This window comes from Rhododendron vialii, chromosome 3a (genome assembly GCF_030253575.1).
Source record: "Rhododendron vialii isolate Sample 1 chromosome 3a, ASM3025357v1".
NCBI classification, from domain to species: Eukaryota; Viridiplantae; Streptophyta; class Magnoliopsida; order Ericales; family Ericaceae; genus Rhododendron; species Rhododendron vialii.
Window position 1 is genome coordinate 8277073 of NC_080559.1, and position 12777 is coordinate 8289849.

The 12777-nt window shown below is 41.0% G+C and overlaps 2 protein-coding genes across 2 annotated transcripts; one reads left to right on the forward strand and one right to left on the reverse strand.

Annotated features, from left to right (window-relative positions):
• The first annotated feature begins 2617 nt into the window (after nt 1-2617).
• On the forward strand, nt 2618-4303 carry LOC131319187 (E3 ubiquitin-protein ligase PUB22-like). Its single transcript, XM_058349349.1, has one exon. It carries the CDS (start codon nt 2894-2896, stop codon nt 4133-4135), a length of 1242 nt encoding a protein of 413 aa, XP_058205332.1. The 5' UTR covers nt 2618-2893; the 3' UTR covers nt 4136-4303.
• Nucleotides 4304-7457: 3154 nt separating this feature from the next.
• On the reverse strand, nt 7458-8279 carry LOC131321092 (photosystem II D2 protein-like). Its single transcript, XM_058352104.1, has 3 exons — nt 8164-8279; nt 7724-7899; nt 7458-7690 (listed from the first exon to the last, which is right to left on the reverse strand). Exons 1-3 carry the CDS (start codon nt 8277-8279, stop codon nt 7458-7460), a joined length of 525 nt encoding a protein of 174 aa, XP_058208087.1.
• Between the last annotated feature and the right edge of the window lie 4498 nt (nt 8280-12777).

A 12777-nucleotide genomic window follows, 5' to 3' on the forward strand; every position in this document is an offset into this window, starting at 1 on the left:
GAGTACCCGTGGCTACTAAATATTTGAAAAGGTCGATCAAGATGAAAGTTCCATTTTTAATTTAATCATAAAAAAAAAAATCCATGAAGATATAGACAGTAACACTAACATTTACCCACCTTTTTACTCAAACGGTTCCATTGAAACATGCCATTTGGGGTGGGGGGGGGGGGCGCAGATGTAAGAGAGAAGTGACTGGTAAAAGTGTACGTAGCATTGTTATTTTTAGTACATACAAAAAATTAACCTACACTAGACAAACTTAAAGGGGTAGGAATGGAATCCTCTCACAGTGAGAATCGATGCAAGATCTCATGCATATATCTTGGTAAATGCAGCACCTTAATTACCACTTGAGATACAATTTGTTTACCATTGAAACAATTTTGAAAACAAATTTTTGTACCATATTCTTCTTGTAGCTGACGATGTTAAAAAAGATGTTAGCCGACATCATTTCCCTACTTTTTAAAAAAGTTTTGAAGTTTTTGGGAACTTTTAGTTTAAAAGCCGTATTTTTATAGGGGAAAATTAGACGTAAGTACTGTAAAATAATTTTTATTTGTGGGAAGAACATCAGCAAAATAGTTCTCAGTGGAGGTTCTTCAACTTTTTGAGTTGTTGAGCCATAAGGCCAAAACATGTTTTCATGGACAAAACTACCCTAGGGTAGGGTACCCTATGGTTGTAGGAACGAGGGTAGGGTATCCTAGGGTTTAGACACTTTCATAGGATTTTAGGGTGTATTTTCCTATTATAGAGTTTTAGTGTATTAAGCACTTTTATAGGGTACCCTAGGGTTTAGGGTTTTAGTGTTTTAAGCACTTTCATAGGGTACTCTAGGGTTTAGAGTTTTAGGCACTTTCAGTTATTAGTGAACTTTCACTAGTACTTTTGCAAAAGGTGCATGTGCTTATGTTTGATTGAAAAAGTTGTTTGTCCTTATGTTTGATTGTAAAAGATGCATGTCCTTGAGCTCAAAAAAATGTAAATATATATGAGAAATTTTTGGCTAAGTCTCCCTTTTTATATTGAGAATCACATAAAATTGAAAAAAAATATTACTTAAATTACTTATGTTAATTTTGACAATGCATAATTGCATATGCGATTGGATTCACGTTCGCGCTCCACAGACAACGCCTATAAGTATTGTATCAAGCACTCATTGTCTTTTTTCTTTATAAATAATATTGCGATTTATAAAGGATGGAGCCAAACGACAACAAGTAGTGGCGGCGGCTGCCTCCATGCCAATCATGAAAACGTTGTGCCTTGTTAGATTGTTTGAGAGACATTTCTACAACTAATTCACTTCAACCAGTTTTACAACCATCTAACTTGAGAACCATTTCCCAGTTGTACGTAGTCACACTGATCTTCTAAATTGTAGTGGGGATCAAACGCTATGCCATATGAAGCAATAATGCTATAGTGACATTGTGACAATACAGATAAAAGGCAGTGCTACAGCCTACAAGACACGCTCTCTTGAATTCATAACAATTAGCATAAAACTTAATTTATAATTAACATCAAATCTTGAATTAATAATAATTTTTTGACAATTTAAAACATTTTGACATATACGTTCATTTGTTATTTTTAAATTCATACCATTTGTATATTATCAATCCATATGTTGATGTTATTAGTTTTTAAACAAACCTTATGATCAATGTTTATAAAAATGATATGAATCTCTATACAAAATATTACTGTATTGGTCAAAGGAGGTGGAACAACACAAGCCAAGCAAAAACACAAAAAAACAAAAAGGCCGAGTGATCTTGACTTGGGACTTAGATATTTATTTAATTCTAAGGCCTCAGGTTCGATTCTCCTTACCAATAACTTTTGGGGCCATCTCACTCTAACGTATAAGCGTCTGAAACGGCTATGGAAGGGACAATAAGGATTAGTCCGAAGTGCGCGCAAGCTGACCCCGAACATCCTGCATTACCAAAACAAAAAAAACAAAAAAACAAAAAAGGGAATGAGTGAATAACGTACCTGCACCACCGATGGTGTTAGCCTGGATGACAAAAGCCTCCTTCGTTTCCAGGCCAGACTCGTGTTCGAGTCTTGTCGTGGCAATGGAACAAGAGATTTGTTCCCTTGCCATCTTATATCTAGGTGGTGTTGTGGTGACGGTCTATCCTCTCGGACAATAACTATGGCTCGAATCGAACAGTCCATAGCAAATAAACCCATATGATCACGTCTAAAGGAGGTTGCTACGCTGGTAGCTCTTTCCTATCCTTTTGATTATCAAAAAAATAAAATAACGTACATTCACCGTATCTCCATCAACGGTCGTCGGCCACCACACGGTTTACGCATGCAATCAAGCCTATCGCGGTAAAAAAGCACGAGTTAGAGAGAGAAAACCTCGACGTTGTTAGTTGTCTTTAAATAATTGTAGAGAGAGAAAGTCAAAGGGGGTGAGGCAACCTTATCCCCTTCATCTTACACTTTACCTACGCGCACGCCAACTCATGCATCATCCACAATGTAAAGTTGGCATCTTTGAGAAAGTCCCCTCTCTCTCTCTCTCTCTCTCTCTCTCTCTCAAAGCAGCATAATATTTCCGTAGCCTATTTCCGTGTTTTGAACTTTCCCATTTTGAATCTCTCTCCCCTCTTCCATATAAATATGCCAACATTTCCCTAATCCTAACATCTTCAAGCCAATTCACAACTCCCCCACAACCTTCTACTCCAATATTCAACACTCTATCTGTTCTCTTCTTCTCCGTTTAAAGATTCATTTACATCAAAGAGAAAGTCCTTCTGCGTTTTTGGCCTATTTTGAGAAATCTCTCACTTGGGTATTTTTCTCTTTCTTGAATCCTACTTTGGTTTTTGGAACTTGATCTTCTTGATTGTTTCGAATGGGTGAAATTGAAGTCCCTCCATTTTTCCTCTGCCCCATCTCTCTAGAGATGATGAAAGACCCCGTGACAATCCCCACCGGTATCACGTACGACCGGGAAAGCATCGAGAAATGGTTATTCACCAACAAGAACAAGAATTGTCCCGTAACAAAACAAGTCCTCTCCAATCCAGATCTAACCCCGAACCACACCCTCCGCCGTGTGATCCAATCTTGGTGCACCCTCAACGCATCCAACGGCATCGAACGCGTCCCAACCCCGAAGCCACCCGTCAACAAGTCCCAAATTATCAAGCTTCTCAAGGACGCGAAGTCGCCAGAAATGCAAATTAAATGCTTGAAGAGGCTCAGATCCATCGCTTCCACCAGTGAAACGAACAAAAGGTGCATAGAGTCCTCCGGTGGGGTTGACTTCTTAGCTTCCCTTGTCAAGAACAACAACACTAGTACTACTTCACTAGAAGCATGTGATCAGGATGAGCTTGAATTCACAAAACCAAGTGATGAAGCCCTAAGCATACTCTTCTCTCTCCAACTATCCGAATCCGCCCTCAAATCCCTCAACGCGAAAAACGGCGAATTCATCGAGTCGTTAATCAATGTATTGCAAGTCGGATGCTACGAGTCTCGAGCATATGCCGTGTTACTATTGAACTCGATTCTAGAAGTGGAGGAACCTGCGCAACTCGTAGCCTTGAAGCCCGAATTCTTCGTTGGGTTAGTCCAAATCTTGCACGATCAAATCTCTCCCAAGGCCTCCAAGGCGGCACTGCAGCTGCTAATCAACGTGGGGCCGTGGGGGCGAAACAAGCTGAAAGCAGCGGAAGCGGGCGCGGTGAAAGTACTGGTCGATCTTCTGCTTGATTCTTCCGAGAAGAGGGCTTGCGAGATGATCTTAACGGCGTTGGATCAGCTGTGCCAGTGCGCGGATGGGAGGGCCGAGCTGTTGAAGCACGGGGCCGGGTTAGCGGTCGTGTCGAAAAAGATACTCAGGGTTTCGAAGGTGGGGAGCGAACGGGCCGTGAGGATATTGCTTTCGATATCGAAGTATTCGGCGAGTCCTTCGGTTGTTCAGGAAATGCTGCAGCTGGGTGTGGTGTCGAAGCTGTGTTTGGTGCTTCAAGTGGACATTGGAAGCAAGGCCAAAGAGAAAGCAAGTGAGATACTGAAGTTGCATGCTAGGGCTTGGAAGAATTGTTCTTGTATTCCAATGGGTCTGCTTTCTTCCTATCCATCGTGATATTGAGATAGACAAAGATTTTCTCTCCTTTTTTCTTTTTTTTTTTCTGGGTAAGACAGACACATACAGATATTTATTTGGGTACATATAAAATGTTTGAGCAATACCCATAATTAGAAAGTAGGAGTGATTAATGATATATGGACAAAGATTAGATTCTATCTCTAATTTCCCTCTCTCTCTCTCTCTGTCTCTCTCTGACACATATTCTCTCTCTCTCTCTCTCTCTCTTTCTCTCTCTCTCTCTCTCTCTCTGTGACACACATACACACACAAACAAACAGTACGTACGAGCAGATCTCCATTTCCGGCAACAAGTATGTGCTTGAGCAAAAATGGGAGGGAATGATCGTTGGTTGGTTTTGGATGATGTATCAGAAATGGCCCAGCCATTTTATGGCTTCTGAAAATGGCCACCCATTGGGGTATGATTTTTTTGCCAATTTTGCCATTTTCGACGAATTGCTTGAGCCATTTGTGTGCAATTGGACTTGCTCTGATAAAGTAAAGCTCCACAAACAAGTGTTTCTATGCAGCATGCACGGTTCAGCACTTAGCGAGCTAGACATAAAATACTCCTATAAAATGACACATAAATGACCTAGTAAGTGCAGGCATAAAATACTCATATAAAATGACATATAAATAACCTACACCAGGTCTTGGAGTACTTTAACGGCCTGTTTGGATGGCGGAGAAGAAGGCGGATTTGTGAGGCGGTCGGATTTGTAGTCCCGGTCCCACTCAAATCCAGTGTTTGGTTGAGTTTTGAGGGAGCCAGAGTTAAACACTGTAGCGGCTTCAAATCCACTTGGAGGTAGATTTGTGAAGCGCTGGTCTGACCCCATCGGTGACAAATCCGGGGGTTTTCAGCCGGTTTGACCCTTCCAAATCCCCCCTTGAACTAGAAGAGAAAGAAAAAAAAATTAAGAAATTCGGTTACAGAGAGAGAGAGAAAAGAAAGACAGAAAAGACTACCGCTCATCACCGGAGCCTCCCTTGTCGTCGGAGCTGCTCTCTCTCCTCCCGCCTTCCCTCTTCCTCTGCTCCTTCGGCAGAGGAAGAGGTTGCAGCCGCAGGTGGGGAAGAAGTAAAGTGGGGAGGGGATTTTGGGATTTCGGTGGTAAAGAAGGCAATAACATATACATATGTATATATATGTATTATGTATGTATGTATGAATTATGTTTTTTTAAAATTACCACTCACATATTTTCAACCACTCTAAATAAATACATAAGGATTTTATTTTATAAAATTTGGTTTTAAATTTTTTTATAAAAAAAATCGTAATAAATATTAAGGTTTCAACATTGTAAAGATAAAATGAATTTTTATCCAAAAAATAATGATAAATATGTATATATTCTAATTATAATGAAATTAATCCTTATTATCTATTAAATTAATAAACGGGGGGCAACTAAGTCATTTGATATCTTATCCTATCATATCCACCCTCCAAATCCCCCTTCTCAAAAAAGCATCCAAGCACCTCATTACAAATCCACTCTTCTTAACATATTACTCCTTATTACATATCCACCCTCATTACATATCCACCTAAATCAAATCCTTTATCCAAACGGGCCGTAAAAGCGGAAGGATCCATACAGAAATAATTAAGGCGGAGTTGCCCAAAATAGCTCAAGGCTACTTTTTAGGGCAAACAAATCGGAGGCGGGGGAGCTGCGCGCTGTCCCTTTAAGGGGCAGCAGCTTGCTGTCCCGAACGATCGGGGCTTGCTCCGATCTCGCTTCGATGATTGATAATGTTCACTTCGTAGAGCTCATTGAGTATACTAAGTGTACCAAATATTAGTTTGATCGGATATCATTAAGTGTTTGATCAGAACACATATAACTTGCCAATAATGGGTTCCAGTGGATTTGATCCAGTGTTTCAAATCCATTCTTTTCAAGATAAAAATGTTCCGATAAGACACTTAATGATATTCGATCAAGCTAATTTTCAGTACACTTGTTCTACTCGATAAGCTTTACGAAGTGAATATTTTCAATCATCGAAGTGAGACCAGAGCGAGCCCCACTCGACCGAGACAGCAGACAGCTGCCCCTTAAAGGGACAACAGCTCCCCGCATCCAAACAAACCCACTATGTTTATCTAAAAAGAGTATTTTAGTCCTTTTAACACTTTTAATACCTTTAGAGCAAGTTTACCAGTGAAGGTAAAAAAGCTTTTTATCTATTTTAGCTTGTCAAAATAAGAAAATTGCTTTGCACCAAAGTAGCTAAACACAAAGGTAAAATAGATCCAGGTGGTTTGGCTCTCTATTAATACATTGGAACTACTCATGGGTTATCCCATTAAACAATAATTATTTCTCTCTCTCCCTCTCTCCAATAGAGTTCTAGTATCGGATGAATAGTAAATTTTTATAGTATTTTATAAGATTAGAGATGGTAATAGAGAGGATTGGTGTAGGATTGAGAGAGATTTGAGTAGGTAAAATGAAAAAAGCGGACTGTTGAGTTGCTAAAATACACAATTATTGGTGTATAGCAATGAAATCACAAACAGATAAAGCAACTAAACTATAAGACAAGTAAGCCTCTCTAGACCATACAAGCGCATGTCAAGCCCACGCGAAGGGTTTGGTTAAGATATGCCAGATTCCACCAAGTATACAAATGGAACCTAACCATATATGTCCTCCTATTATATCTTCCAAATCGTCTACACTAACAATCCATCCTTCTCCCCCAAAGGGAGATTTTAGTAAATAACCAAATAGAATACTTGGTCTAAGGGTCAAGTTGGTAATTTTTCTTACATCTCCCTCTTCGGGAGCCCAAGTATCATATAGGCCCCCAAAATAAAGAGCCTTGAATACTAGAAGAAAAGCACCTATACCTAACAGGATTAACTGAATACCTAAAATTGTGGTCATTTTATTTCTATCTTTCCATGCATAACCGAAGAAAGGAAAAGATTCTTCAAGAGTCTCAGGTCCCAGAAGTGCATGATAAATACCGCTAAAGCCAAATGCTGCAGAAGAAATTAAGTACTCCAGATACAAAGTATGGAAAGGTGTCTATAACTTCTCCACCAGGACCTACCCCCCACCCGAGAATAGCTAGGTGTGGAAGTAAAATTAACCCTTGTTCATACATAGGCTTCTCGAGTAGAAAATGAGCCACTTCAAATAGGTTCATCGCTCCAGCCCATAATACAATTAATCCGGCATGGGCTACATGAGCCCCTTGTAGTTTACCGGATAAATTGATAAGTCGAGCATTTCCGGCCCACCAAGCGAAACCTGTGGTTTCTTGGTCACGGCCAGCTAAAGCTAAAGTTCCATTAAAGAGCGTTTCCACGGGGAAGAACCTCCTCAGGGAAAATAAGGTTTTCATGAGGCTGATCTTGAGCCGCCATCCAAGCACGAATACCCTCGTTTAAGAGAATGTTTTTGGTGTAGAAAGTCTCAAATTCAGGATCTTCCGCTGTGCGAATTTCCTGAGAAACGAAGTCATAGGCACGTAGGTTTAGGGCTAGACCGACTACTCCAAGAGCACTCATCCATAAACTGGTTACTGGTACAAATAACATAAAGAAATGTAACTAACGTTTATTAGAAAAAGCAACCCCAAAGATTTGGGACCAAAAGCGGTTGGCGGTGACCATTGAATAAGTTTCTTCGGCTTGAGTTGGGTTAAAAGCACGGAATGTATTTGCACCATCACCATCTTCAAATAAAGTATTTCCACGGTAGCACCATGAATAGCGCATAGCAAAGCCGCACCTAATACACCGGCAACTCACATCTTAGAGCATGTACACCTGACTAGGTAAACATGCATTTTAGGTATTTTGGCTATGAATATGTGTAAAAGTGACTTGCACAAATCTCTATAAACGGTTCTGGAAAATCCCTCAAACTACTGTACCTCGCTTGTTTTACCGAAGCACTATTCACCAGCAATAGATTGAAGTATTAATCTCTTTCTCTCTCTCTCTCTCTCTTTCTCTCTGTGTGTGCAAATGAGAGTCTTGGGCAACGAGCTACTGTTGATCTAGTTTCAAAGCAATCGACAACGATGTGGGTTTCAACCTTCTCACCGACGACATCAGCTCGTGGAGGAGGCGGAGTGGCACCCTGATCATACTGGCAATCATCTTCATTGGTTATCTCTCTTTTGTTTGCAGGTCTGATACATATATATATATATATATATATATATATATATATATATATATATATATATATATTTGGAGTTAGGAGAGAGGAGGAGGACGCCCAGGGCAGAAATGGAGGAGGAGACGGAGTCAACGGTGGACCAGACGTGGAGAAGGTGAGGCGGACCAGACGTCTTCTTCTTCTTTTCCGATTTGAAAAACCAAAAAGACAAGAATTGATTGCAAAATGTGCACTGTTCAACTTTCTGTTGGAGGGCAGTATTTTTAGTTGTTCTGTTGTTTTTTTTCTTCTTTCTTTTGGTTTGATCAAGTAAGTGTGTAATCTTACTATGGTCGAACCGCTCGATGTATCCCTTCAAGTTGTTATTGTTAGAACTATGGCTCATATGTTATTGGGGGGTGCGGGGGCATTGTATGGTAGGGTTCGTACAGGGGTATTTTTGGGATGCAGACCAAATACCAGATTAGGGTTAGAATAGAGTCAATATAAATACTCTATATTGTAAACCCTAATTCATACTATGATAATAAAGAACAGCAGCCGCTCTCGCTCCCGTGGACGTACCCGATTTTGGGGAACCACGTATATCTCTGTGTTGATTCTTTATTGTTTATACTCGTAAATCGTGTGAGTGTGTGTGTCGATCCTAACAAGTGGTATCAAAGCCAGGTTATTTTAGATCACATAGAAGAACGATGTCATCGAGTTCGTCTGTTTCGAAGTTCGATGTGATGAAGTTCGATGGAACTTCGAATTTCGGATTGTGGCAACAGCGGGTAAAGGATCTGTTGGTGCAGCAGGGCTTGTACAAGGGATTGAAGGCGAAGCCAGAAGCCATGTCTAACGACGATTGGGAAGAACTCCAGATGAAGGCGGTGAGTACGATTCGTCTGTGTCTTGCAGACGAAGTTATGTATCACGTGTTGGGTGATGAATCGCCGGCTGGGGTTTGGACTAAACTGGAGGGCAGGTATATGTCAAAATCGTTGACGAACAAACTGTTTCTAAAGCAGAAATTGTTTGGGTTGAAGATGGCCGAGGGTGCTGATCTGATTCAGCATATCAACACGTTCAATCAGGTTGTGAGCGACCTGCAACGGATTGACGTAAAGTTTGAGGAGGAAGACCAAGCGCTGATGTTACTGTGTTCACTACCGATTTCTCTCGAAACCCTAGTTACAACCTTACTTTGGGGGAAAGAAACCCTAGAACTGGAGGAAGTCACTGCAGCCCTTCTGGCGTATAATCAACGCAAGCAACAAACAGAATCGCTGCAGGGTGAAGGTCTGGTGGTTAAGGGGTACGGGGATCGTGGCAGGAAGAATGAGAGGGGTAAATCAGTTTCGGGGCGTGGGAGGTCTCAGTCAAAGAACAGGTCCGAAGGCACGTTTGAGTTCAAGTGTTATAGGTGTCATGAACCGGGGCACATGAAGAAAGACTGTCCGCAGAAAAGTAAGGGAACTGACTGGAAGAAGAAGGGAAATGCAGGGGAAAGGAAAGATGGATCAACTTCTGCAAACGTTGTGGAGCAGGAGTCAGATGATGGTGATATGCTTTCGGTCTCAGCAAGTTTAGATCACATGGCAGATTCGTGGATTATGGATTCAGCATGTTCTTTTCACATATCTCCTATCAAGGAATGGTTCAACACATACAGGTCAGTGGATTGTGGTAATGTTCTTATGGGTAACGATGCATCGTGTAAAGTCATAGGAATAGGCACAATTAAAATCAGAATGTATGATGGTATTGTGAGGACTTTGGGGGATGTTAGACATGTTCCAGAATTGAGAAAGAATTTAATTTCGTTGGGAACCTTAGACTCCAATGGTTGTGGGTATAAAACAGAGAGTGGAGTCATGAAGGTAACGAAGGGTGCTATAGTGATGATGAAGGCTTGTAAAGTTACTGGTAATATTTACAAGTTGGTAGGGAGTACAGTTGTAGGTGGAGCTGCTGCCACTACAACAGACGATACTGATGATACTATGCTTTGGCATATGCGGTTGGGACATATGGGAGAGCGTGGGATGTTAGAGCTACGTAAGAGGAATCTGCTGAAAGGGGTTAAATCGTGTAAATTGGATTTCTGCAAGTTTTGTGTTCTGGGAAAACAGTGTAAGGTGCAGTTTAGGAATGCAACTCACAGAACGAAGGGAATTCTTGACTACGTTCATTCAGATGTTTGGGGGCCAGTGAGGGTAGCTTCGAAAGTAGGATCTCTGTATTTCTTGACTTTTATTGATGATTTTTGATAGGTGCGTAAATATGCCTATTTACGCTCCCTAACTTAGACTTGTTATGTCTGTTTAGCGCGCTATTTGGGTTTTGATACCTATTAATTGTGTTCAGGACTCTCGGAGCCGATGGATAATATTTGATGCTAATGCACAAAGTTGGAGTTTATTTGGTATCAAAGCAAAACCGGTGCCGAAAAAGCTAATCAAGATATGGGACCGAGTGTATGCGAGATAAACTGAAGAGAGAAGCATTGGATAAAATTCCTAATCTACATTATGGAATTGGAGTATGAAACTGAATTGGGTTTGCACGTGAAATCTCGGCAGTCGAACGTGAGTCAATGGGCCCACTAATTACAGCTTTGGAAAGGAATAATTTGGACGGCCAATATACAAATCGAAGGCTACCATTATAAAAGGAATCAAGGGTTTTGTTTTGAATGGATCTTTTTTTTCTCACGCAAAAACAGGGACTAGGAGCGGCAGCCGACATCGGGATCAACTTCTTCCCACAGAGTGAAATGACGAACGGGGGTCGGCAGCTTTTGGAGAAAAAGTTACGGACAGAAGAATACGGGACAGGCTGCGGCACATATTGGTTTTACAGTAATGTTTTCTTTTTCTTCCAAGTTTTGATGCTTTGTTCAATTTCTCGCACACTAGTTACTCGTTTCAGTTTCTGTTTTTTTTAATAAAGTTGTTCTTTGGTATTTGTTTGATTCGTATCTTTTATTTATTTCATATTTAGAAGCATGTTTCAAGTTAAGGTTTCTTTTATTTTATGCGCAATGATTAGTGAGTAGTCGTATAGGTAGGGTCGTGAGGTGATTAGCACACCGTGGTCAGTCTGGGCACTGCTCTTATTTTTAAAATAAAATAAATAATTTTAGATTGGAAAAATACTTCCCGCGGACGAATCCAGGCATTGTCGGAGCCCATGTGAACGGGAGAATGGGGGTCCAAAACTCATTCTCCGCTGCGCATGAGTAAACGGCGACCATTAGGATTCGCATCTTTCGGGGTATCTTTTCCTCACTAAAATCGAACGTTTTAAGAATACTGAATGGAGCAGGTTAATCCGGACTTGTTGCGAATGCTATGAATCCTACGACCGTACCTTCCTTTTAATTTTCTGAAAAGTACAATCAATTTCTAGATTTTAGTTAATCTCTCAATCAAAACGACAAGGGGTGGCTACCTAAGAGCCCATTTAAATTATAACAACCCGAGTTTTTAGTCAGCACACATCACCGTCTTTGTGGATTCGACTCCGGTCTTACCGGATATTGTGCTACGTCGGTCTCCGCCCTACGCTTGGGGCAACCCATTAATTTAGGATTAGGAAATCGTCAAGCAATTTTTCAAGGAAAGTTTGGGTGTACTTCATGAAGCACAAGTCTGAAGTCTTTGCTAAGTTCAGAGTGTGGAAAGCTGAAGTGGAAAACTAGATAGGGAAAAAGATTAAGTGCCTCAGGACAGATAATGGGAAAGAATTCAAGAATGGGCATTTTCTGAAGTTTTGTGAGGAACATGGGATTCAGCGACACTTTATAGTTCGAAAGACACCACAGCAGAATGGGGTGGCAGAAAGAATGAACAGAACCATTGCAGAAAGGGCACGGTGTTTGAGATTGAATGCGGGAATTCCGAAGGTTTTTTGGGCAGAAGCAGTGAGTATGGCATGCTTTGTTATAAACAGGTCACCGAGTGCTGCTTTGGATGGGAAGGTAGCTGAGGAGATGTGGACAGAGAAAGAGGTTGACTACTCAGGGTTGAGAATTTTTGGGTATCCGGCCTATGTTCATGTTCCCAGTGATGAAAGGTCAAAGCTTGATGCGAAGTCTAGACAGTGTATCTTTCTTGGTTATGAGAAAGGGGTCAAAGGGTACAAGCTTTGGGATTCAGAGACAAAGAAAGTGGTGATCAGTAGGGATGTGGTATTTGATGAGGACTCTATGATCAAGGCACATCAGAGGGTTCAAAATTCTGAGTCAGAGGAAGTGAACAGCAAACAACATGGCGTACAGATTGTGCTGGAGAGTTTTGATATAGGTGATACTCAGCCAGATGAACAGCTTGATCAACAGCAGCAGCAGGAGCAGCAGCAAAACTTGGCCGCTAGGAGAACCAAGCGCACTATCAAGCCACCAGTGAGTTATGGGTTTGATGACTTGGTTTCTTATGCATTGACTACTACTAGTGGGGATCCATCTACTTTTCAGGATGCTATTACGAGTTCTGA